Source organism: Oncorhynchus kisutch, unplaced genomic scaffold (genome assembly GCF_002021735.2).
Source record: "Oncorhynchus kisutch isolate 150728-3 unplaced genomic scaffold, Okis_V2 Okis07a-Okis12b_hom, whole genome shotgun sequence".
NCBI classification, from domain to species: Eukaryota; Metazoa; Chordata; class Actinopteri; order Salmoniformes; family Salmonidae; genus Oncorhynchus; species Oncorhynchus kisutch.
In genome coordinates, this window is record NW_022261984.1 from 100072 (window position 1) to 127292 (window position 27221).

A 27221-nucleotide genomic window follows, 5' to 3' on the forward strand; every position below is an offset into this window, starting at 1 on the left:
TCTTATAAAGAACTTTTGGGGTGGGGGTGGAGTGCTGCTACTTTCAAGGTATAGTTTAGAAGTGAAGGGGCATGGAAATTAACCAGTTATTACACTTATCTCCATGGTTACTTACTTAATAATACAATGTATTCGTAATATTCTAAACAGTTTGTTGTTTCTGCAGGCACACAAGATGATGTTGTTATGCAGTGAATGGGAACATACTATCAGGTCTATTTAGACTTGAGCGGTGTCCAGTGGTCATCAAAGGTAGCCTGGTGGTTAAGACTTGGGCCAGAAACCGAAAGGTTGCTGGTTCAAATTCCTAGGGGAAAATCTGCAGATGTGCCCTTGAGCAAGACACTTAACCCCTAATATCCCTGTAAGTCGCTTTGGATGAGATCTGCTAAATGACAGAAAAAAATTATGTAAAAATGTAGATGGCGCGGCAGAATGAATGAACCTGCCTGCGTCCTTCCTTCATTCTCCCTCACAGTGACAGTGTTTGACCGATAACATGTTTGAAATCTGTGCCAGCACTCTTTCTCTCAGAACAAACAGAGCAGAGGTAAGAAAATAATGTGTAACCTCTATTGTGCTCCACAGCTCTGGCTAATTGTTCATAGCTAAATCAGTGTTAAGATGAGTGAGGAGGGCGGGATAAACACACGGTTAAAGAGCTGCTGATGATAGCATTTAGCGCCCGTCTCTCTGGGAGCGGATGGGATGAAGTTAGCGTAGCATTAGCCAGCTGACAGAGAAGCCTGCTAATGTAATGACAGAAACTGACAGATGCTGCTGTTAAGGGACGGTGATTAAGGGTAAATTACAGTGCGTCGCCGTAATCATTATCTGTCCTAGCAGCCCATAGAACACACTTACTGAGCCACTGTTATAGGTGGGCATAGAGTTAGCACAGACAAACCCGAGGCTTATGGGTCTTTTATATAACAGGACTGACTGACTGTAGGTTAGACTGGACTTGCACTCTCACTCAGACAGGCATTCTATTTCAATGCATCCCTTCATATCAAATGGAAGAGAAATTCCTATGGGAGATTTCTCTGTTTCTCTGTTCAGACATCAGGATACGACACATGGATACGACATGGTTCACTCACTATGCATTCCACATGTCATAACAACAATACCTGGTCCAGCTCCTGGATCTTGTAGTCTTTGGCCTGCAGGATCTCCAGCACCTTGCGGTCCTTGGCTTCAGCTTTCCATTTCTCTCTGTTGGGGACGCAGAGAAACATAGAAATATAATGTTAATCTATGTCATTCTAGTTCTATGCAGAGTCATACAATCTGTCATTCTATTTCTACGGAGAGAGAGAGCGGCAGAGCGGTGAAGTGACTGCGAGGCCCAGAGCTGAAGCATCGTTAGCAGCTCGTCTCCAACGACTCTCTGGTCCTGCTAATGATGATGGGTTTCATTTGGAGGCATAAGGGTGATGTGGTGGTGACAGACCCACTGACAGGATCTAGCATATGGCAAACGACAGCAAACAAGCTCATCTGAGGGGAAATTATAGCTTCATTCGTATAATCAATGGGAAAAGCCCTTCAGTGCACAGGTTTACAGAGTATTGAATGTTATCAGAGAAGTGAATATGCCAAGTGCATGTATGTCACCCCTATAATAGCATATTATTTTAATGTCTAGTACATTAAATGACAGTTTCAAAACAAAACACAGAAACACTCAATATCAAGCAAATATCTGTGCAATAGGCACATAACTGCTGTTATTTAACTCAGGCATCCAAATTACAACAAAGAGGGCCTTAAAGAAAAGCAGGTCACAGGAAAAGAAGATAAACCCAAAGTTGTGTGTTCAAACACTCAGCGGGCTCCCTGGGCGCAGACAGGCAGGCAGGCAGGCAGGCAGACAGACACCAGAAGTATGTCAATCAGCACCCCAGTGTCATTTCACTGTTCTCCAGATAAGGTAATTACCAGGACCACATCAAACCTGGAATCCTATTCAGCACACACACACACACACACACACACGCACGCACAAACACCGCAAACTTTTTCCCTCGCTCTCTCTCCGCCCCATTGGGCCATGCAGCAGCAGCCTCCTCCAGCAGCATATCTTTCATTCTGGCTGAGGCCTCTTTTCTCCTGTTCACTGTTTGGGGAGTGGAGACAAAAGAATAACGATTGGGGCCAGTTTGTTTCAACAGCTTCTTGAGATCACCAGGGAACCCCCACCTCTCCCCATTCCTCCACCCCAATCCAGGCTCCTCTCCCCCCCATGCCATGGCTGCCCCCCCCCCCCCCAGAGGGACATTGAAATGAATGCCTGGTCTCTTCGGAGTCAAGCGCTACCTTGTATCCTTTGCCGTGTTAACCGTGTCCTGAGCAGCCATCCAATCGCTACAAGACCAGCTGGAATCCCCCACAGGCCCGGCGCTTGACTGGAGTCGGCGCAATTATCATGTCAATATACCCGCCGTGTGCAGCGCGGTGCCAGTGTGCTGATAGACTACACACACACACTCTCTGGGTGCATGTTACCTAGGCCCCTGTGGACCAACATGCTTTGTTGGGTTTCCCTAGCCGGAGCTGTGGGGGATGGGGAAACTGCCTGAGACACAGACAGAGAGAGGATCCTGAACCTGGCACACATGTTTTCCCACTGAAACCAACCGTCTGAGGCTCCTGCCAACTGACACGCTTTATTTTGTGTCTGATGCTCCAAAAGGCAGGGGAATGTAGAATACAGGCCTACTAGACCTACTACATGAAAAGGAGCCAAAATCTTGGTAGAATTGTCTTTTTTTACTACATTTAGCATGAAAAGGACTCCACATCTAGGTCTACTACAGTACATTGAAATGCTTGTTATGAACAGAAATGAACAGTCTTTATTAAGAAATGAAATCCTGCACCACGATTCTTTAGAATCTTCATTCTGTGTACGAGGAGCTTGGTGTGGCTTTACGAAAAACAACATTTTGACACAGCATTTTAAATCAAACAACTTTCCAACAGAAGTTTTGAAAAGAACAGACATGCCTGAACTCACACTACTACCGTGTATGACTGCAGTAGTTGAAATACCTGAACCCCTGTTCTTTCCAACCAGTTCCCATGCTGATGTATTCTGTGAGGCTTAGCCGCCCCTCGCAAAAGGTCATCTTCAATCTAACGTTTTATCCCCGTAAAAAAAACGAAGCACTTGGCAGTGAACGTTTTCCCAGTTTTAGAATGGGAGCCGAGCGAGACTGTTTTCATTAACGTGGGTGGTTTCCATGGCTGAGCAGCTAGACTGGAGATAAGAGGGCTTTAAGGAGCATCTGCACTATTCAGCCGTAAACCCACCAGAATGTCCAAGGTGTCTCGCACACGCAACCTTGGGATAACTTTCAGCAGACGTACTTCCCTACCTACCTCTGTTTCCCTTTGGAGATGGGATTTCTGGGAGATCTTAAAGGCCCTGAACATCTCTTCACAGGTTGTAGTATGGAGATGAGTTACAGGCCATGCTTCCAGAGATATAACGTATGGGTGAGAGGGAACCGTGACATTTCGGAGCAGTTTCAATTACTAACTCACCGTTCGACCACTAGGCTGACGGCCTGGGTCAGGTCCGGATTGGCTACTTGGAGGCGTTTCCATAGGGACCAAACAAACTCCTTGTCAGCCTGTGAAAAGAACAAACAATTTCATGGTTATAAGATTTCACGGTTATGAATGATTATACTCAAATCTTATTATTGTGACTAAATCAAATCATTATGTTAAAAATGTGGCATGTGGTAGTCTTAATGAACCACACAGACACATAGCACAGAAATACTGAAATTCATTTCCTATTTTTCGACATCTTTTTCTGAAATAATAACACTATTTCTCACATCTTAAAATGTAATTAGTGAGAGGCGATGTTATAGCAATTCTAAATGAAATACAAATAATTCAATGAGATGCTTGAATACATTAGCATATATGGGGGGTGGGGGTGGGGGACAACCCAATCAATAATTCAAATGGCTTGTACAAAATCAAACTTTAGATGTGAGGTGCCTTCTCTAATCATGGTGCTGTCTTTACAGAGAGATTACATTACTGGAGTGTGACCTTCGGCTCAAGGGGAGGCTACATTGACACTTGTCATTATGTACAATTCATGACTGGGGAGTTAGAGATCAAACCAAACAGCAGTTAAAGCAGCATATCCCTTATTAATAAAGTGCATCTGATTCTGGACGGTTTTCTCTGCAGCTCTGAAGTAACTAACGGAGGAGAAGCACTAAACTGATGACTGAGAGAGTCCTGGAAGGCGCAGAGACACCTGAGAGCCTCCGCCCGTGACACATTTCACATTCAAATTGACTCGCCGCTCCCAAAAAACAGCGTTCCATTTTTTTTCTTCTCATAAGCTACATTACATTTAATGAGAAACATCTGAAAACTACATTTTCGGCACACTAAAAGATAGAATTATGCCAAATCGACTTAATATAAAATCATCTGTTAAATTATTTTCACATCATCACAAGATGAAAAGTCATCATTCCCACTGGAATCTACTGGTCTCCAATTAGCACATGAATTTTAAAACCCCATTCAAAAGTGTCTAATCAATTATTTACTAAATGGCGGAGGCAGACCTTGGTAGACCATGGGCTGAACATACAAAGTGGAGAGGGCAGAGTCGATCCTTATTGGATGAATAGAGATCTCACCAATCCTGGTCCTGCACTGCCGTTAATGACAAATTAAGAAATGGAGGCCTGACATCAAATAGGTGGTCTCACTTCTCCTGGCCTATGGCTGCCATTACCCCTTACATACTGACAGTCAGACTCCTCGCCAGGACCCTCACCACCCATATCAAGGGCTTCTCCACAGTATTAGAGATGTATCGAATGTGTTTTTGATGATCACTGAATTATTAATTGTAATTGCAGACCTTGAAAGACCATGGGCTAAACATACTAAGTGGGCCTGGAATGCAGCCACATATTAATAAAATTAGCATGGTCAAGTAGGAACATTTTCTGGCCGACAGACGGGCCACTTTGTAGTTAATGGTGGTCCTGAGAACGCTGTGCCAGAGAATTTACACATTAATGGCATTTCAAATGCCACGATTTGAATGGTACACGGTACAACTAACACTGTCTAACAGTCACTAAGAGACAGACAGAATCATTGATGCTCTCTCTCTCCCCAGACCACCGAGGAGAAGTGATTCATGTCAATTCAATAGATGAGAAATACAGTAACTGGTTGATGTAATGGAGGCCGTGAGTGACTTCGGTCTGGATCAGGTCTGACAGACAGACCATACAAAGTAGTCCCTTGTAACTCAGTTGGTAGAGCATGATGCTTACACCGCCAGGGTTCTGGGTTCGAGTCCCACAGGGGACCAGTATGAAAATGTATGCACTCACTACTGTAAGTCACTCTGGATAAGAGTGTCTTGTAAAATCTACAAATGCTGGTCAGTGCTTTATACTGTACCTTGAGACGAGGAATACTCCCTTCAATATATTTTGGGATCATTGGACAGGAAAAGGCTCACTCACAATTCATTGTTTTGCTTGTTTTATTAAACAAGTTTAATAGATTGATGTTTAAGCCTTCAATGGCCTTCTTCGGAATCTCAGAACACATCAAGAAACAACAAATAAAACATTAACTACTGTAAACAAGCAATGATCTATGCTGGACTCAAAAGACAGAGTCTTGTATAGTGTAGAGTGAAATATTTGTCCATATACACACACTCACAGAGGTGAGCTTCTCCAAGATGTGCGTGTGAATATGCAAAGTGAGACACTGATTCCAGGTAAATCCACCGTTTATGTTTTTAGGCACCACCTGGTGGCGAGCCTGTAACGACAAGACAGCATCTCTCCATCACAGCATCAGAGAAAGAGAGAGCCTGACTGAGACTCGTTCAGGAGGATGCAACGTTATAGTATGTTCTAGATGGAAATATAATGTGTAGATCAAATGTGTTTGTGATTAACTGGGAGTTCAGTTCTATAAATCAGTTTCTATCTGCAATGTTCTAAACGCTGAAACTCACTGATTAGCCTATGATCCAAATATGAAATGGTCATAGCCTATGGTGCAGGGAATGTGCAGTAGCAAGGAAAAGGGCAAAAAGCTAAACTTCATGTAAATCTATCATTGCTATTGTGGTTACAGAGCTAGATGTTTTACCTAAGTTGGTGCTGTATGGCTCAGTTGGTAGAGCATGGCGCTTGCACCGCCAGGGTTGTGGGTTCGATTCCCTGGGCCCCCCATATGTAAAAAGAATGTATGCACACATGACTAAGTCAAAGCGTCTTCTAAATATCATATAAGTTGCATCTATCAATATTTTCCTATGTTTATTAGGATCTTGCCGTGTGTATTTGTAAGCACTTAGAAACTGTTCACTTGTGAAGTAGCTAACGCAGGTTGAGATGTTGTGTATAAACTGATTTATTTTAAACACAGAAAATGTTGGCAACAACATAGCTAGATTCAGCTGTTGACAACATAAACAATACCATCCAGCACAGTCACCTGGCATTGCACTAACTCCTCAGACAAACTCCTCACTTCTTCCTTCAGCAGCATGATGCGACTGCTGTCTCTAGTAGCCATCATAGAGCTGGAAAAGAGAAAAATAAAGAAAATGATGGAGGCAGTACACATTTTCTCATCAATATACAGTAAGCTTCAGCGTTACAGTAGAAACCTAGCTAGAGACAACACTATATAGATATACATTAGATTAGACTGTATAGTAATATCGAGCCCGTAGTGATCAATGTTGTTGCTGCACTATTGATTTGGGAATAACGTTAGAGCTCTAGTGACAGAGACAAGTCAACAGGTGTTACTAATTGTCCTCAAGACTAGTGCCATTCAGCTAGGTGTTCGTCTAATATTACATTAGCTAGCTAGCAAAGTTAGCTAGCTACATATGGTCCTGTACCGGGAGGACATTTTCGTATGTAGCCTAGCTTCACTTCAACAAAGGACAAAAGGGAGAAGTAACTTTGAAGAGACCATAGAGACTAGCTGGTTTGCCAGTTAGCTAGCTAGCTAACGTTAGCTAGCCTATAACTGAAGGTGAGCCCAGCAGTGAAGCACGACCATGCACTGCAACAGGTGTTCTACTCTGTTTAGTTAGCCAGTCGGCGGTAAGTAAACAAAGATTACCTTGGGTGTTGACAACTTTCTCAGTCGGAGAGTAGCTAACGTTACAAAGCAAAGTAGGAAGAGCTAACGTTAGCAGCTGGCTAAGTTGAACGATAACGTTACATGTCAAAAGTCCATGCATTGAACAGCATCATTGTGGACGGCAAGCATACGTATCCTAAAGGACGACTGTATATTTATCCATGCATATAGGGTATGTATTGCTGTCTACAAAATATTGCAAGACGAAATGTACACTTTCTGAGTGAATCACACTGTTGCCAATAGCTACCGAGACGCCTTTTCCATTTCAAACAAGCGCGCTGTTTTCCGTTTTTTACTTCCCCATACGTCAGCGTACTTCCCAAACGTCAGTTTTTACGACACGCCAACGTATTAGGAAGTAACTGAAAGCAGCGCTCTAATTGTTTGAAATGTCAAAGCATGTTGTAAAATACCAAGTAGGAGATAACGTATACATTTTTTGATGAATATGTTCTTTAGTAAAGTCAATCACACTGTAATTGGTGTGTTAAGGGGAAATGCATGCATACAGCCACAGACCCCACTATCAGTGTAGCCTACTGCATTTGCCTACTCTTGGTCTTCTCCTTTTTACAGTTAATTACTTACCACTTGTCCTACTTTTTAGTTTGATAATTGTTTATCATTTGCAGTTAGTATGAATGTTTAACATTCGTGGTATGGGAAAAATATGCTGTTTTGCTGGACATGCAGCAACATATGGATGGACTCATGCTTGCATGCACTGTAATGAGTGGCCAGGCATGAAAGATGAGAAGAGATACTACAATGAAGAAATATGAGGACTGGCAACTCCGTTGTTCATTCACACAAATGTTGGTTCATCTGCTCTCTCGGTTTGTCTGGTCCTTCTGCCTGCCCGGCTGAGAAAAAGAAAAGACAGAGAAAAAAATAAATCAATTGACTTAGCACGATTAGGCTGTTCCTTGACCCACAAGCAGTGCCTCTCATTAGGATCCTCATTTGTGGAGCGGTTTCAGAGGCAGTAGACTGGCGCGTAATGCGCAACATCTGCCCTGTTAGATTTGCACAGACGGACACATGGCATTTATACTGTATGAATCAGATTTTCTCTTCTCCTCTTGCCTGCCTCCCAACAAAGCTCCTTGTTTAATGGAGATGGTGACCAATCATCCATTTAGGAGCCTGATTCTGGATCTGGATCACTGGAAAATGGGTTTGTTCCCCACTTTATATCATTACAGAGGAGGACAAACGTCACCAGTGACTTTCTATGGGGTCCCAATCAGTGATTAGATGTATGACTAATTCCGGCCCATTACATCCAGATATCAGGTGCATGCACAGATATAAATCAATTGCCACTCTATGGCTGCGTTCACAAAGGCAGCCCAAGTCTGATTTATTTTCCCACTAATTGGTCTTTTGACCAATCACATCAGATCTTTTCACATCAGCTATATTACAGAGCTGATCTGATTGTTCAAAAGACCAATTAGTGAAAAAAAGATCAGAATTGGGCTGCCTGTCTAAATGCAGCCAATGTCATCCACAAACCTCCAAAGTAAATATGATTAAATAACAATTACAACATCCTGTGTAAAAGGAGCCATGTCATTTTAGTGATAAGTATAGGCCTATTTTATATAACATAATACCTCACATCCAGAAAACATGATCCAATGTTTTTGGCTGAAGCCCCCCTATTCACACACATCCCCTTTTCATGTTATTTGGCCCTCATCGTTTCCAATACAGGTTACATTACTGCAACATGTTCCACCATGTTTTGACAGTGTGTCTTACACGGTCTCTGAGGATGTCTGGAGCAGTGTGTGTCTCCCCTTTAAGTGTTTGTTGTCTGTCCTCTTAATGATAGATTAATCTACATCTGAGGAACATTTTACGCACATAAAACGCAGCTCTCAGCCAGACCCCTTCATCTCACCACTGATGTGTGCTTCCTGCATTTGAAAATAAAAAATACTTTTTCAAGTCCTGACTGACTGAACACAAACTCTTGTCGTCTTTTGATTTGGCTCCCGTTCATCTTTCATCACACCGTTTTAAGATGTGTGACAGGTTATATCGTTTTATTTAAGTTCCTTATTCCGAGAAAAACAGGTGTTCCCGTGTGCAGTGTGTGTGTGCCCAGTTCTCTCCGGGTGCAATATACTGCCTGTGAGTCATCCTGAAATGTTAGTTGAGAAATACATCCAGTATACCATCTCTTTATGTTGTCCTCCTCCTCTCCCGTCAATTACAGACTAGTGTCTCGTGACAGACTGTTTCATAAATGTAGCACATGGTTTTGGGTGCAAAGATGAATTATACAGGACTTATGTGTTATTTTCAGGCTTACTGTGAATTAAGTGCATTGTATTGTCACTGTAAATTGATGGAGCATAAGAAAATCCCTCACATAGCATATGCAGTGATATGTAAGTCAGAAGAACATTATGTTAAAGATGTTCAATTGACTCTTGTCTTGTGAGTCGAGTGTCTTTGAGGCCACTCAGCCCTAATTGCCACCAGTGTTCTGATGTGACGAGCCAGCCCATAAAATGAGTAGGCTTTACACTGTGGCAGTCCCAATGAGCATACTGTTCTCTTGCCTTCTCTCTCCACAGAGCCACACAGACAGAGAACAGTGAATCAAATAAAATCAGCACGGATGTGGAGAAACAACACGGAATCTTGATCATGCAAATGCCTCCATCTGCATGAAAAATTCAGGAAACAAGTGACAAGCACCTGGTTGGCTGAGAAGGAGTGAGGGAGGAAGGGAAGCCGAGCCTGGAAGCGAGCGACATTCCGTGGAGAATTCCGGGGAAGTATAATTGTCTCCGCCTGCCACCTCAGGTAGGAGGACTGTCGTCTGCATAATAACGTTACCTTTGATTCCAACTGAGGGAGGTGAGAACCAACAGAACGAACAGGGGGCTTACGATCACGCTGACTAAAGAGTCACAAGTCGTGTTGCCTTTGAAGATACACAGGAAGTACAAGTGTCAGCTGGGATGTCAATTTGAACTCTGTTTAGCGGAATGTCTCTCTCATTCCAGAATGGAAATGAGATTCCAACCTGTGAGAGCACTGAGTCTCATATGACATCACAGTCACTTTGCTGCTCCACTGAGGGCTCTGTTCTCTGAGATGGGTTTCATTACAGAAGTATGGGTGGCTAATCTGATGAATATGGATGGGTGGATATGACATCGGGTGGCTTTTTAGCTCACTTTTTTTGAATATCTGCAAATATTCATGAACTTGGATGTTTAATATCTGCTGAGAATTTTGGACATTGTGACAGTGTGGAAAAAATGAAACACCCTGCAGCTATTTTTCTCAACTGGACTAGAGAATGATATCAGTCGCTCAGTCTTGACATCAAGCATGAGCCATTCTCATGTTCAACCTTGTGGGAACTCGCGCCTCAAGTCTCATAATACCCAATGACAGAGAGGCCATTGATTCCCCCCTCCTCCCCCCTCTTCACCCCTCTCCCACACTAAACCTATCTGTGTACCTAAATCAGACAACTATAGTGCCCCCCCCACACACACACGCACACACACATCCCCCCCCCCCCCCCCCCCCCAGCACAAGCCCCTCAGTTCAGCCCCGGTTCTGGCCCTCTTCTTAACTCTCATCTGATGACCTTCTGAGCCATCCTCAGCAGACAGGCCCTGCTCATAATGGGAGGATTGATGAGAGGAGAGCCAACTTCCTGGGGGCCACCGTGGGAGGGGGGCGTAGTGTCATGAGCCCCAGGTCCAAGCTTACCCATAGCTCACCCATGTGGTGTGCCACTCCCCCCTGGTATAGTGTGGGAAAGAGGAGTCTGAGTATTTCTCCCAGGGCTCTGCATTGGTAGGCCTTGTCTTGTCCTTGGCTGGGTACTGACTGACTGAGAAGGCATAGCAAGGTAGTGAGGTTGTGTTTGAGTTCGCATTTCCCTCGAGAGGTAGCATCTAGGGCCTGGCGGTCAGATACTGTACAGAGAGAGAACATGTGACGACTTCACCGTGGAACAAGGAGCACGCTATTGAAACTATGGTTTATCATGTTTTAGGTCTTTTAGGTATTTTCTACTAAAGGGTACATACATTTGAATTCAGTCACTTTTTTTGACTGCCTCCCTTTTGATTTGAACAAAACCTTCTATACATATTATGTAGAAGTGGTCAGAAAGTTCATTTTTGGACCTGAACGCCAGAACATTAAAGAGATAAAGGTGCTCAATAAATGTTCAGATCGGTTGATAACCCTGTTTCTAAGCTGTAAAATGATATCAAACTCAACTGTTTATCTTTTCCAGTGATAAAAACATGGATGTCTCATGGTATGGTGGGGTATGCAAAATGGGTCAACTTTGAGCACATCTATCTCCTGAATGTTTTGGCATTCAGGTCCTGAAACTCACATTCTGACCACTTCTTCCATGAACAAACATGTACAGTATAGAAAGTTTAATTTTTTTATCAGAAGGGATGCTCTCAAAAAGTAATTGGATTCAAATGGATTTACCCTAAAGTGAGGAGATAAAAAGACAATGGCTGAGATGGAAATAGATATACAGGTATCTGCCAAAATAAAGGAAACACCAACATAAAGTGTCTTAATATTGTGTTGGACCACCACAAGCTCCCAGAACAGCTTCAGTGCATCTTGGCAGAGATTCTACAAGTGTCTGGAACTCTATTGGAGGGATGTGACTCCATTCTTCCACGAGAAATTACATAATTTGGTGTTTTGTTGATGGTGGTGGAAAACGCTGTCTCAGGCGCCGCTCCAGAATCTCCCATAAGTCTTCAATTTGGTTGATGTCTGGTGACTGAGACACACAGACACACACACACCCTTTAAACCCTCTAAGCTCCTTTGAGAAGTCACTGAGATCTCTTCTTCTAGACATGGTAGACAAAATAATGGGCCACTGGGCATTTTTCTAGCCTGTATGACCAAGTGATCAAGAGTTTTCTTTATTTTGTCAGTTACCTGTATATTTGGAGAGACAGATACACGACTGTCAGGCGCGTGTGACATAACACTTCAATTACACTCAACATAGACCTTGGGAGTCCGACATGTGCAGTACAAGCCTAGTTCATGAAACTTCCAAGTAATGAACAATGAACCCCAGGAGGTTGGCGGCACCTTAATTGGGGAGAACGAGCTCGTGGTAATGATTGGAGTGGGTTCAGTGGAATGGTATCAAACACATCAAACACATGGTTTCCAGGTGTTTGATGCCATTCCATTTGCTCTGTTCCAGACGTTATTATGAGCCCTCAGCAGCACCCACTGCAGTGAACATATTACATCAGAGGTGAGGTGATCATACTGAACATTCTCACAGGTTCAGAATGTCACCGAGCCCCCGGCCAAACAGCCCAGAATGTCCTCGCAGAAAGCAGTCAGTCAGAGCAGAATTAGAGCAGGTGTGTGTGTGGTGCCCGATTGTGGTCCCTCCCCTTTCCGCTCCCCTCTGCCTTCCATGACATGATCGAATTGACCTTTTCTCAGTGAGAACTGCTGCTTCCCAGACAGATGGACAGAAACCCAGCGTAGAATGGCCTTGTAGGCTGTGATAGCTGACTACCATCCCCGGGAGAGGGCCTCCAACTCTGGGTTCAATAGCTCATCATCAATAACCCCTCTGGGTAATTAGTGAGAGAGGTAGGGTCCTGTCATGGGGACAGATAAACCTATACTCATTGCAGAGAGACTGTGTGTGTGTGTGTGTGTGTGTGTGTGTGTGTGTGTGTGTGTGTGTGTGTGTGTGTGTGTGTGTGTGTGTGTGTGTGTGTGTGTGTGTGTGTGTGTGTGTGTGTGTGTGTGTGTGAGACGCACATTTAGTTTTGTGCTCTTTCAGTAAATGAAGGAGCTTTATAAAATATTTTGAATCCAGATGTCAAACTGTAGAAGGGCTGAGCTTGGACATTCTCCTTACCACTTGCTGAGTAACTTTAATTAGTTGAACTGCCTGTGTTTATAAGCGTAATCAAATTAGACATCCGTGCTTGACAATATGCTAATGGCAGACGAGGTGGCGACTTCACACCAACATGGATGTCTCCAGCATCATTAGTGTAGCCGTTTAATATGTCACAACACTAATCAGCCCTATCATTAACAGTTTGTTTGACATGACGAATAAATTGGGGGAAGAAAAATCACTTTCAAAGCCATATAACATTATTGAGGCCCTTTGAAGCTATCAAAGAGACCCATATCATTATATTACCCCTCCCGAGTTGTAGCACTTCTATTTCCTGGACAATCCTTAAAAGGCTTGTTTTGTTGCTCACGGAGCTATGTAATATCTTGTTTAATTAGCTGGATTTAAGCTCTATCTCCCTAACAAACAGGCATATGGTCTTTATCCTCCCATGGCCTTGGCCCAACCAATGAATATGCATATCCTGGGACCGGAGTTAGCTTGTTACCCCCAGAATGAATTCAGCACAAGTCTAATCCCTGATCTATTATTTACCCCTTGACCAAACATGGGAGTGGGGCTTCTTCTTCCAGACGCTCAACTTGATAGAAATGACTGCCTTGGGATTCCACTCTCACTAGGTCCAAAAGTAGAGACTGAGAAGCCAGTCACTGACTGCTCTCTCTCTATATATCTTTCTCTCCACCCTCCTCTCTCCCCTTCCTCTCTTGACTCTTGAGATGCCTCAGTCAAATGTTGAGCAGCAAACCCCTGGTAAAAACAAGTGCACAGTGAAACATTAATGAGAGACAGCACACGTCAGAGGATCAGCAGAGGGACACAACTTAGGAAACATGTGGAAAACATGGGGGAAACATGGGGGAAACATCATTGTCCTCAAGCATTCCTTTGATGCACTAGTTTGAATTCTGAAGCATCTCACTCATCTTTAAGCCCTTTTGGGGAGGGGGGGGGGGGGGTTGTGTGTGTGTGTACACACTTTACTATAGTCCTCACAAGAATAGTAAACCAACTAAAATTCAGAAAAGTGAGGACATTTTTCCGGTCCTCACTTGTAAAAAATAATATTTTAGGCTTAGGGGTTAGGGGTAAGTGGTTAGGTTTGTAGTTGGAGTTGGGGTAAAGGTTAGGGAAAATAAGATTTAGAATCGGAATCAATATAGTAAGACATAGCTGTGTGTGTGTGTGTGTGTGTGTGTGTGTGTGTGTGTGTGTGTGTGTGTGTGTGTGTGTGTGTGTGTGTGTGTGTGTGCGTGCGTGCGTGGGGTTGAGCGAAATCTGAGTTTGCTCACCATAATATGAACTGAAAAATATTATGTGGGTACTGGGTACAGTATATGTAAACATTGAAACGAAGTTAAGTCAACTTTGGACTATAACTAGCATCACCTTGAAAGCTTGATAGGGCCTATACAAAATATATGATAACATTTTTCGATGTAATAATTATTGTTTTATGAATTTGGAACCTTTAATGTTTCAAATATTTAGTTAATTTAATTGAGAATTAATTTTCCCATGATGAAATATTTTGATAATACCTAATTTAGCCTACTAACAACCATTTCCCATAAACAAACAGAACAACAGGTTACAGTAGGCTATTTAACGGGATCCTATCTCTTACGGGAAATAAAAGTACAAGTGTTTCGTAAAATTATAAAAGGCTAAGCACCTCTCCATGATTTTTCATGTCCGCAGGGTAGGGGTTTAGTCGAGTTGGCGCATTGTCACACACAGATGTGCCTCTTTACCCTGACACAACACCGTGACGGACTCAAACTCAAGACCCACAGTCACTCAGGTTACATTCACAAGGCGTATAACAGCCCCGAGAGTCCTGTCAGATTGTGTACCGCTGGAGCCCAACTTCCAGAAGCCACTTTCCTAATTCTCCAACCAAGCCTTATCGTCCGCGACGTGTCCTCGGAGCATACAGCTGATTTAGCAGAATAAATATCGGAGAGAGCCCGGGTCGGGACTAGGGAAAACTGTCTTCTCCTCACAAGCATAGGTTTATTCGCCTCTTTTTTCCCCGAAGACGCTGTCAGCGATTTCCCTCGGCATCTCCTGGTTCACGTTTTGGAAGGGGACAGTCGTGCCTCTGCCTGCATTCATATCCCGAGACCGACGGTGTGTTCCAAAGCAACGTATTCTGTTCTGCTCTGACAAGGAACGTATTTTCTCATTGAACCAGACAGTGTTCATTTCTCAGGATCAAAACCTGAAACGAAGACGCGTCTCCGTTTTCAATCAAATGTCATAAAACTGTTATTGCGCACGAGTCAATACTTTTCTTGCGGGGACGACGCCGACTTTTTAATTACTTCAGACTGTAATATATCAGGGGAGAAGTCCCCCACTTGAGGGCGAAATCAGACATTCGAGGACGGCAAGTTCGAGAGCCCAGGACCCGGGTCTTCCATATACAACATGCAGAAATGGTAAATATGATTTTGAAACTGTTTACCCATTCAAATGAAGCCCTGCATCAGGTATGGAGCTGGATTACAAACATTGATATAACTTTTTCTAACCGGCGCCTGGCCTGTATGGCCTATTATTGCCCCAAGAAAGTTGTAAATAATTAATGCACACAAATAATTCATGCATTCATGATATTTTGTTTACTCTTTCCACATACTTTACAAATATTATATTTTGTTTTGGATATAGGCAATATTTAGAATAGGCTTTTATAGACTGTTATTATAATACAACTTCTATTTAGCTTACCTTAAGTGAACCTTATTCAATCAACATGTTGGAGGCACATATAAAACTCCCTCACTGCAACGCACATTATTATAACATTATTATAACTTATAATAAATGAGAATGAATATTATTTTAGGCTTTACAATTTTGTTGTTTTTGTGTTTCTTGATCTTGAAAATGGAGCTGTGTGATTTTACCCCAGGTGCCCATTATTGAGAACAGTCAGACAGACAGTTTAACCATACTGAAACTTTTTACAAAATGTCCCGAACATATTCCCCCCCCCCCCCCCTTAAATTTATGAACGTACACGGTCAGTGATAATTGTCACGATGTCACTTTCAGATCTTGTTGATTGTTAGAGCGTGCATAACGATTATACAGGGACATTTTTCAGTGTCAACTACTCACTCCAGTCTTTGGCCTACACAATGTAGCCTACCTTTGATTAAACCAATGATGATAGAATACACAACAAAATATACTATTTTAAATGCTATTTTAAAGATGACACCATGTAAAGCAATGTAAAACATCATCAATAGTATATTTCTGTATATATTTACACACTGCTATATCAAAAACGTATCATAACAAAAAATAATCCCACTATATTGCACTCTCAATTTGAACCCTTTCCAAACAGAACTTTATCATTTTGTAAACATTTCCATATGATGAATATATTCCTGTGTTACACATTTAACATGCACGTAGTACTAATGGGTTGAAATACTTGAACAACTTTTGAAGTGACTTTTAAGTGATTCATGTGTGATACAGTGATACTCGTAGCTCTTGGCTTGGTTTCATTTGGTTTCCTAGAGTGTACCAGGAAATTGTGCAGCTTCCTAAAAACAAACAAACACACAGCCTACAGCTGTGAATTTGATGTTATTATAAGATGTTTTCAGCTTTATTAAATACAGTAGTTTTTAGGTGTTTTTATGTCTTGACTTGAGGGCCAAATGTTTTTTTTTGTGTGTATCAGAAAAACTATTTTTGCAACAGCTGGTTGAGTACCTGTATACAATCTAAAATACATTGTATTGTTGAAGACTGAACTATTTACAATGTATTAGCGTACAGTGTTAATACATTCTCTCTGTCATGCATTCCTGTAGCCTACGTGTGTGTCTATGTCTATGTGGCTGCTTCCACCTTCCCTAAAAGTCAGGCAATCGGAGTTGAGCAGAACACAGAGGCATTTCATGCCAGAGTAACACATTTCTACATGGACATTTCTGAAGGGTAGAGGAGTCGGGAGAGAGGTAGAGAGAAAAAGATCACAGGCCCCTTCTACACCACAGAAAAGAGCCTGTTCCCTCCTTCACTTTGACTGCTCCACTCAGTTTATGGGTTCAGCGCTTTGCATAATGTTTAGTCCTAATCTGGGGAGCCTGTCAGTGATGTTTCATGGTTGTGCTGCAGTCAGAGAATGCCTATTTGCATTCCAGGAGTATTATTTGATTACTTTTATCTGCTGCTGCTACTAGCCTGGGCCCTTTCACATGCATTTCATCTTGCCTGCCATGTCGCAAGTCGACACTCCGTCGTTCCCCTCTCTCTCTCTCTCTCTCTCTCTCTCTCTCTCTCTCTCTCTCTCTCTCTCTCTCTCTCCGTCGAGGTTCAGACAAGGAAAGGACAGGGGAAGTAAAGTAGAGGAAGGGAGAGAAGGAGAGCTAAAAAGGGAAGGGGGGGTAAAGAAAATAAGACAAAAGTATAAGATTGGAAAAGACAGTAAAAGTGATACATGGAACGAAGAGTGAAGGGAGGGGAGAAGACAATGAAGAAGCAGAAGCACTTCTTCCATGTAGCAGACAGAGAAACTCAGGGCCAGAGTTGTCAGACAGCAGCGGCGGTGGGCTGGGATTCCTCTGGGCCTTGACTGAGGAGTTGGAGAGGGGAGCTGCTGGTTAGTCTTGAAGAGGGGAGCTGCTGGTTAGCCGGTTCAATAATCTCATGGACAGGTAGGGCCAGTCTGGACCCCCTGAGAGCCAGTGTTAATGAAGAGCAGGGCTGCTTGGTGCTCTCTTGCTCTGACCCCGCGCCGCCTGTCCCCACCGCCTGGATCATTTGATCGCTCTCTTCTTTTCTCTCCTCTTTAAGGAGTTTTTATGGTATTTTTTCCCCTCTCTCCCACCTTGTTCTCTCTTCATTGAGACTGGAAGGGTGTTAAGTGATGAGGTTGAACCGATTTAAAAATCTCAAATCTCATTTGAGTGTCTTTTGTGATGAGAAGGGATTGTGTGTGTGTGTGTGCGCGCGTGTGTGTGTGTATGTGTGTGTGAACCATGTCTCCATGTACACTTTTTGCCGTCACCAAGATACTTTTGTCAACAAAGGGCAGGAGACAGATAGAGGGAGGGGGGGAAAGAGGCAGGGAAAGAAAGGGAAGTGTGTCACCCAGACAGGTATCTACTGCTTCTGCCCGTTCTGCTCAAACAACCCAGAAACACATCAATAACCCAGAAACACGTCAACAATGCTCTTGTTTACTCAGTGGAGGGGTGGAACACCATGCCACACACATACACATGCTCTCCCTGTGTGGACCAAATAATTGATTCCTATCCAAAATCCTATTTTCCCTAACCCTAAATCTAGGGTGTGAATCTCCCAGTCAGACACACCAGGGAGTCCGTCTATAGGTCTCTGTTAAGGGCAGGATTGAGTGGAAGCTGCTTCAGGCTTTGTGTCTTCATGACTTTATTACTTGCCTGATGTCTCATTTTCATATGAAGGTTCAGTACGTCTTAAATAATGTTTTTGTTGTAATTTGGCTCCTCCTCAGCTTTTGTAGAACCACAACATTTCACATTGACAACCTCCCTTCAAATGAAATCAAATGGTATTTGTCACATGCACCCAATACAACAGGTGTAGACTTTACTGTGAAATGCCCTTTCCTTAACCTTAACCCTAAACCTAACCCTAACTCTAAAGCTATACCTACTGTAACCCTAACCCTAATTGTAACCCTAAACCTAACCCCTCAGCCTAAAATAGCATTTTGTCTTGTGGGGACCGGTAAAATGTCCCCCATGTCCGAACTGTCATGTTTTGCTATCCTTGTGAGGACTTCTGGTACCCACAAGGATAGTTAAACAAAAGACACACACAGCCTGATATCTCCCTGCTCCTCTCCACTCGTCCACTCTTCTAATAAAGCCTTGGTGTTAGCGATAGTGTGTCTTGGCAATGACAGAAAAGGTCATATTTTGAGAGAAAGGGGTTCTGAACGTCTTGGTGGCTGGAGACAAAAGCCTTTGAAAAGGACACTGAAACCGGAGCTGCAGGCATTAGGACTAAACAAAGACACTGTGAAATCTTAAAACAAATTAGATCTCAGGCAGTAACTTAATAAAAAGCACAGTGGGAGATGTACTTGATTTAAAACAATATACATTCGGTAGACATTAATTACCTTTTTCCCCCAGCGCGGAGGGAAAAAAATCAAATACACACACACTTGCATAGACTTTCTCCAATTCCCTCTTAAGACATTCTACCATTTGGACACACTTTTCCACCCCAGGTTTCAAATGAATAAGTGAAATGATAGTTTTTACATGAAGATTTAAGATGTGTTTTGTCTTGCAGGCGTAATTGTCCTCTAGTTAATATCTCCGTGAAGAGTTGTAAAAGGACAATAGCGTCGATGTGTTACGGAGTGGGATTCAATCAGTGGACTACAACTGAATCAGATCACAAGCCGAGTCTTAAGACTAGAAGCTGGGAGAAATGTTTGAGCTGTAAAATGACACTTGTTTGTGTACAGTTAAGTATTTCTCCAAAAATGCAATGAAGCACATAGGACGAGTCACTTTCTTAAAGTGAGGTTAGTCTAGATGTTGTATGTATCCCATCTTAATAATACATTAATATGTTTCAAATTGATGAGTAACTCTAAGTAATCAAAGGAGAACTCAACTAACTGTTCTGTTTTACAGTAAAGGTTTGGACTGTTACTTTAAACATGCACAAGGCGTGTGCATTACACTCCCACAAACTCTTTATTTGTTCAAGAGGAGAAATGATAGCAGCCATTCAGACCAACTGCGGTGCTGCTGAGAAATACACGACTGCGCGGTTTATATTTTATTTTACCGTGTCACGGAACACACAGTCACCATTCCTTTACGATTCGGACGTCATTTTGCACTGGGCCTAATTGATTTTGCACAGAACTAATTATGGGCCGCCAGTGTAAAATAAACACTTCAATGTCACCGGGTTGGCTAGGGAATGATCGGTAGGGAAATTGCAGTTCAGCTGTAATCCATACGTTCTTTAAGGGGGAGAGGAAGTAATTCATGTCGACGCTATAGAAATGGAGAGAGTAGAGAGAGAGTGTAGAGAGTAGAGAGAGAGAGAGCTATGGCTGTCTGTGTAACCAACAGGAGTCTCAGTGTAACTGAATGACTCAACTGGGAGGTATAAGGTTATGTGGTATAATTTATATTTTATAGCTCTCTCGGACTCACTAGCCTACTCCCGGAGTAAGTTGTTCGACGTTGTGCCATGTGGAAAGAGCCGGGAGATTCGGTGTAGAAATGATGGGAACTCCAGAACCCTGTCTGCCTTTCTTACGCTCTCCCACTCTCACTACATTTTTTCTCTCTTTTTCTCAGTATTCCTCCCTTTTTCTGGAAGCCCACCACTGTAAAAAGTATACATTACTTAACATTTTACGCCAACGAGGTAATTCATATTTTTAAGTTGAAACAACTAACACTTTTTTACATTGCATCTCACTGAGGAGTTTTTTTTGTGTGGGTGTGAGAACCATTAGCCCACCTTCTAGTGCCTTGAGTGTCTTGGAGTAGACCCCCTTGGGCCACATGGAGTGATTTGAGTGTCTTGGAGTAGACCCCCTTAGGCCACATGGAGTGATTTGATTAAATGAGAATAATTTGCCCTAAAGGTGTCTTTCCTGCCTTCCTCCCCTCCAAAAACTACAGTGGAAGAAATCAGATATGACAAGATAAGTGGTGTCCCATGAATAATTCCTGAGGAACTGAAAAGTAGCATGTTGACTTTGGAATGATTTGCTTGAGTGTCTAACCCAGTCAGGGACAATGTTATTTTCACCTGAATCGACTTTTAACGATTCTCTCTCTCTCTCTTCCTTTCTTCTTCTTTACCCCAACAAAACTTTCAGTTTTGAACATGTCTCTAAGCACTCATCATCATTATGCCACTTACAACCATGAGTTCCATCTGTCCTATGGAACCAGTTTAAAGAGTAACAGTATCAGATGGGTTGTGTCTAAGTTAGGGCCTGTGGTTTGAACACAGATGATCTGGTTGCTGGTGTTAGTGTTAGTAGCAGTGGTAGAGGCCCACGTGTGAATCTCCCAGTCAGACACCCCAGGGAGTCCGTCTATAGGTCTCTGTTAAGGCAGGATTGAGTGGAAGCTGCTTCAGGCTTTGTGTCTTCATGACTTTATTACTTGCCTGATGTCTCATTTTCATATGAAGGTTCAGTGCGTCTTAAATAATGTTTTTGTTGTAATTTGGCTCCTCGTCAGCTTTTGTAGAACCACAACATTTCACATTGACAACCTCCCTTCAAATGAAATTGTATGTGTCACATGCGCTGAATACAACAGGTGTACACATGTTCCTGTGAAATGCTTACTTACGAGCCCTTTCCCAATAATGCAGTTAAAAAGTAAGAAAAATGAGCTAAATTTAAAAAAAGAAATATTAACAAGAAAATAACAATAACGAGGCTATATACATGGAGTACTGGTACCGAGTCAATGTGCAGGGGTACGAGGTAGTTGGAGTAATTGAGATAATATGTTTCAGTCAAACTATATCTGCTTGAACATGGAATGATAATGATTTAGTACGATGCTGATCTAGTACGATGCTGATCTAGCACGATGCAGATCTAGTACCATTCAGATCTAGTACCATGCAGATCTAGTACCTTGCAGATCTAGTACCATGCAGATCTAGTACCATGCAGTTCAAGTACCATGCTGATCTAGTATGATGCAGATCTAGTACCATGCTGATCTAGTATGATGTAGATCTAGAATGATGCAGATCTAGAATGATGCAGAACTAGTACCATGCAGATCTAGTACCATGCTGATCTAGTACGATGCAGATCTAGTACCATGCTGATATAGTATGATGCAGATCTAGTACGATGTTGATCTAGTACAGTGCATATCTAGGACGATGCTGATCTAGTACGATGCAAATCTAGTCCAATGCTGGTCTAGTACCATGCAGATCTAGTATGATGCAGATCTAGTACCATGCTGATCTAGTATGATGCAGATCTAGTACCATGCTGATCTAGTACGATGCAGATCTAGTACCATGCTGATCTAGTACGATGCAGATCTAGTACCATGCAGATCTAGTATGATGCAGATCTAGTACCATGCTGATCTAGTACCATGCTGATCTAGTACGATGCAGATCTAGTACCATGCAGATCTAGTATGATGCTGATCTAGTACCATGCTGATCTAGTACCATGCAGATCTAGTACCATGCAGATCTAGTACCATGCTGATCTAGTACGATGCAGATCTAGTACCATGCTGATCTAGTACCATGCTGATCTAGTATGATGCAGATCTAGTACCATGCAGATCTAGGACGATGCCTTTCTGTTTTGTGTCTTATTCTCTCTCTGTGACTCAGAGCTGCTTGAAGCTTTAGTTTATCTCACAGGAAAGGATCGGGTATATTTATATTATATTTCCACTCACAGTTGCTTTCAAAGAGATCTCTACATTTGTGAATGACGTAATTATGAGTATGCAATGAATTACGCCGCGCGCATCATTTTTTATATATCTCGCACATTAATTGGGCCCCTCAAAAAGGTTGTGAGAGTGGTGAAAAGCTATTTTTTATTAGCTCCAGTTCAAGCCTTACAGCTGGACAGGGAATTGAATTCGCGTTGGGACAGTACTGTAGCATACGGCAGTAACTCAATAAGACTGATTGGTTGAAATTCAATTGAAAGCTTCCTGTTGGGATGAGGTCCGGTGACAACACTGACAAATATACCCTGTATGTCTCTATAATTACGCCTATATGATTAAATATATGCAACATGTCTTATGTTGTATGACTATATACTTACCATTTAGTATTGTGAGGGGTCTGAGTGGGGAGGGGAAAACTGAACATTTGCTGTTATTGGCAGAGAGGTTTGGAACTCCCTTCATTATTGGTCTATTCACTAATTAACGCATAGTGACGTCACCACGGAAGGCCAAAACTCCATCCCACCAAAACAGTCTTCTCAAACAGTTCTTACGTTATCATCATTTTCAAAATTGTACAGTAATATTCTAAAAATATATGCACTGAATGTATAAAACATTATGAACACCTGCACGTTCCATGACATAGACTCACCAGGTGAATCCAGGTGAAAGTTATGATCCCTTACTGATGTCACTTGTTAAATCCACTTCAATCAGTGTAGATGAAGGGGAGGAGACCAGTTAAAGAAGGATTTTTAAGCCTTGAGACAGCTGAGACATGGATTGTGTATGTGTGCCATTCAGTGAGTGAATGGGCAAGACAAAATATTGAATTGCCTATGAACGGGGTGGTATGGTAGTAGGTGCCAGGCGCACTGGTTTGAGTGTGTCAAGAACTGCAACGCTGCTGGGTTTTTCACACTCAACAGTTTCCAGTGTGTGTCAATAATGGTCCAGACCCCAAAGTACATCCAGCCAACTTGACACAACTGTGGGAAGAATTGGAGTCAACATGAGCCAGCATCCCTGTGGAACGCTTTGGAGACCTTGTAGAGTCCCCTGACCCCTGACAAATTGAGGCTGTTCTGAGGGCAAAAGGGGGTACAACGCAATATTCAGGTGTTCCTAATGTTTTATTCACTCTGTGTATATACCTATATTTACAATCAATATATTTGCCATAAATGCCTATATATTTACAATGTTATGTATTCAAGAGCCTATATTCACATGTTCATGGCAGATATCCTCAGGCAATCAGGAGAATATCCAGTCCCTTCAGAAAGTGTTCATTGCCCTTTGACTTATTCTTATTTTGTTGTGTTACAGCCTGAATTTAAAATGATTTTTTTTCTCACCCAACTTCACACAGTACAACACAGTGAAGGCTCCTCAGAGGAGGAAGTGGAGGACCATTCTCCTTAGTGAATTTCATAAAAATTTAAATGTTAAACATAAAAAAGTTATCCTTTTTAGATAAAACGATACTAAATATAATCACGTCACCAAACAATTGATTAAAACACACTATTTTACAAAGAAGGTCTACACTAGCCTCAACAACCCTCTGTAGGGTAGCACCATGGTATAGCCGGAGCAAAGCTAGTTTCCGTCCTACTCTGGGTACATTGACTAGGAGGCTCATAGTTCTCAGCCCCTTCCATAGACTTACACAGATATTATGACAACTTCCGGAGGACGTCCTTCAGCCTATCAGAGCTCTTGCAGCATGAACTGACATGTTGTCCGCCCAGTCAAAGGATCAGAGAATTAATCTAGTTCTGAAAGCATAAGCTACAGCTAGCTAGCACTGCAGTGTATAAAATGCAGTGAGTAGTTTACTCAAAGAGCTTAACAGTTTTGAACAAATTAATTTATTCCAAAATGAAGGAGACGCAAGAGAGAAATTAAGAGATTGTTTTTTTTCATTTTTTTTCACTTACTTAGCTAGCAAATGCAGCTAGCTAGTTTAGCCTACCTAAACACCCTGCTCAAACAGACGGATGGTATATTAGCTAGCTGGCTATGACTATCCAACACAACACTGGAACTCTACCAAGTCAAGATACGTTTTTGGTATTACTAATTTATTGCCACCGGGGCCTGCCGGTGTAACCGCTTACTGACTGTACAGCACACTAACGTTACTGTATGTTTGTACGGGTTTACTAACATGTTAGTTATATTAGCTATGCTGACTATGACGTTACTTTAGCTAAAATGGTGCCAACGATGTAGGCTGTGTGTAGCGGTGTGGCTTGGGAAGGTTTATTTCGCCTGGTCACATAAAACTGATGTGTTGTGAAGTCCACAAGTGAAGGGACAAGGTGAGAGAAGGAGAGTGCATAGAAGGAATACAGTGTGGCTGCTATGAAAGTAGACTGTGTTTACGGGTGATCAGGAGTGTATTCATTCTGCCGATTCTGTTGAAAAACATTTCTTAAACGGAAGCAAAGCATACCTGAATTTGTCCAATAGAAACTCTCATTTGCAACTGTTGGACTAATGATTACACCCTATATCAGCTAGATGCAGGCAAGAGTGTGCAAGGAGGTATTGAATGTCACTGTCTGTCCATGTGTCACTGTCTGTCGCCTCAAATTTGTCTCTCGACCTGTGTGCACCTACGTTGTGAACTTTCATTCATAGGCTAAGTTGTAGCAAACTCATGATGGGTACAGTGAAATTTAGAGTATCATGTAGTAGTCTAAACCTATCGCTGTTACATTGAACTGGGTGAATGGAATATGAATGACAGTCATCCAATATGCTGTAATAGAAACAAGGCCCTGCTCTGACCGCCACTGGTTATCCATAATGACTAAGTTAAAAACAGGTTTTAGAAATGTTAGCAAATGTATTGAAAATAAATACAGAAATATCTCATTTACATAAATGTTCACACCCCTGAGTTAACACTTTGTAGATGCACCTTTGGCAGAGATTACAGATGTGAGTTTTTCTGGGTAAGTCTCGAAGAGCTTTCCACACCTGGATTGTACAATATTTATCCACTATTCTTTTCTAAATTCTTCAAGCTTTGTCAAGTTGGTTGTTGATCATTGCTAAACAACCATTTTCAGGTCTTGCCATAGATTTACAAGTAGATTTAAGTCAAAACTGTAACTCGGCCACTGTCGTCTTCGTAAACAACTCCAGTGTAGATTTGGCCTTGTGTTTTAGGTTATTGTCCTGCTGAAAGATCAATTCATCTCCCAGAGTCTGGTGGAAAGCAGACTGAACCAGGTTTTCCTCTAGGATTTTGCCTGTGCTTAGCTCCATTCCTTCTTTTCACTCTGTGAATTAGGTTAGTATTGTGGAGTAACTACAATGTTGTTGATCCATCCTTAGTTTTCTCCTATCACAGCCATTAAACTCTGTAACTGTTTTAAAGTCACCAGTGGCCTCATGGTGAAATCCCAGAGCGGTTTTCTTCCTCTCCAACTGAGTTAGGAAGGACTCCTTTCTTTGTAGTCAGTGTAATTAATAACTTTTCCATGGTCAATGTCTGCTTTTTTTTATTTTACCCATCTACCATCTCTGCAAGGCATTAGAAAACCTCCCTGGTCTTTGTGGTTAAATCTGTGTTTGAATTTCACTGCTCGACTAAGGGGCCTTACATATAATTGTATGTGTGGGGTACAGAGATGAGGTAGTCATGAAATCATGTTAAACACTATTATTGCACACAGCGTGAGTCCATGCAACTTATTACGTGACTTGTTAATCACAATTTTACTCCTGAACTTATTTAGCTCATAACAAAAGGGTTGAATACCTATTGATTCAAGATATTTCAGCTTTTCATTTTTAATACAATTGTAAACATTTTCGAAAACATAATTCCAATTTGACATTATGGGGTACTGTGTGTAGGAAAGTAACAACACATCTCAATGTAATACATTTTAAATTCAGGCTGTAACACAACAAAATGTGGAAAAAGTCAAGGGGGTGTGAATACCTTCTGAAGGCTCTGTACAACATCCCCATATGCAGTTGGAATTGATGACCGAATATTTCACAGTCCTTTGTACTGTAACTTTACAATACATCACCATGAACCTGGCTGACACGTTTGAAGTCGGACCCCATGATTATAGGTAATAAGGTAATAATTATCATGGTCATAATCATAGTAATTAAGCAGTCTAAGAGTGATTAGATTTCTGTCTGTGTTGTGATCCCACTCTCCCATTTTTCCTGTTTTGGGACAATATTTAGGGTGGTATTGGGTAACGTCAGTTGCGAGGACAGGATATGGGAGTGGAGGTATGTTTTGAGGAACAAGGCTGCTTGGGGATAGTGCTGATGGGTAGTGTGTACTGCCGGGAGGGGGACACGAGAGGAGCGCCTTCATCTCAGACGACTCCTTTCATGGGACTTTGTATTCCACCAAGGCAGAGACAGGGAGAGGCACAAGACGAGACATGTCGCCCTACTCCCCCCTCCCCCATTTCCAACCCCTGTGCTTCCCCTCTCCCTGCGACCTTAACATTTATCAAAGAACCCCATGCTGGAGTTCCTCTCAGCATCTGTGCCCTGCTGGCGAGAGAGACCCACGTGCACTGAGACACACACGTGCACGCACACACACACACCGTCCCAAGCTGTTTTAAATATGTGACTCTGCGGAGGGAGGG

The 27221-nt window shown here is 42.3% G+C and overlaps 2 protein-coding genes across 2 annotated transcripts in view; one reads left to right on the forward strand and one right to left on the reverse strand.

Annotated features, from left to right (window-relative positions):
• LOC109876196 (centlein) overlaps positions 1–7737 on the reverse strand; it is a 28630-nt gene extending 20893 nt beyond the window's left edge. Inside the window, exons 1-4 of the mRNA XM_031814992.1 lie at positions 7165–7737; positions 6523–6610; positions 3553–3641; positions 1134–1218 (exon numbers count right to left, since the gene is read on the reverse strand). Coding sequence (XP_031670852.1) covers positions 1134–1218; positions 3553–3641; positions 6523–6606 — 258 coding nt within the window. The 5' untranslated portion in view covers positions 6607–6610; positions 7165–7737. The remainder of the gene's footprint in view (positions 1–1133; positions 1219–3552; positions 3642–6522; positions 6611–7164) is intronic.
• A 7117-nt stretch (positions 7738–14854) lies between these two features.
• The window catches only part of bnc2 (basonuclin zinc finger protein 2), a 276585-nt gene continuing 264218 nt past the window's right edge, over positions 14855–27221 (forward strand). Inside the window, exon 1 of the mRNA XM_031814510.1 lies at positions 14855–15558. Coding sequence (XP_031670370.1) covers positions 15556–15558 — 3 coding nt within the window. The 5' untranslated portion in view covers positions 14855–15555. The remainder of the gene's footprint in view (positions 15559–27221) is intronic.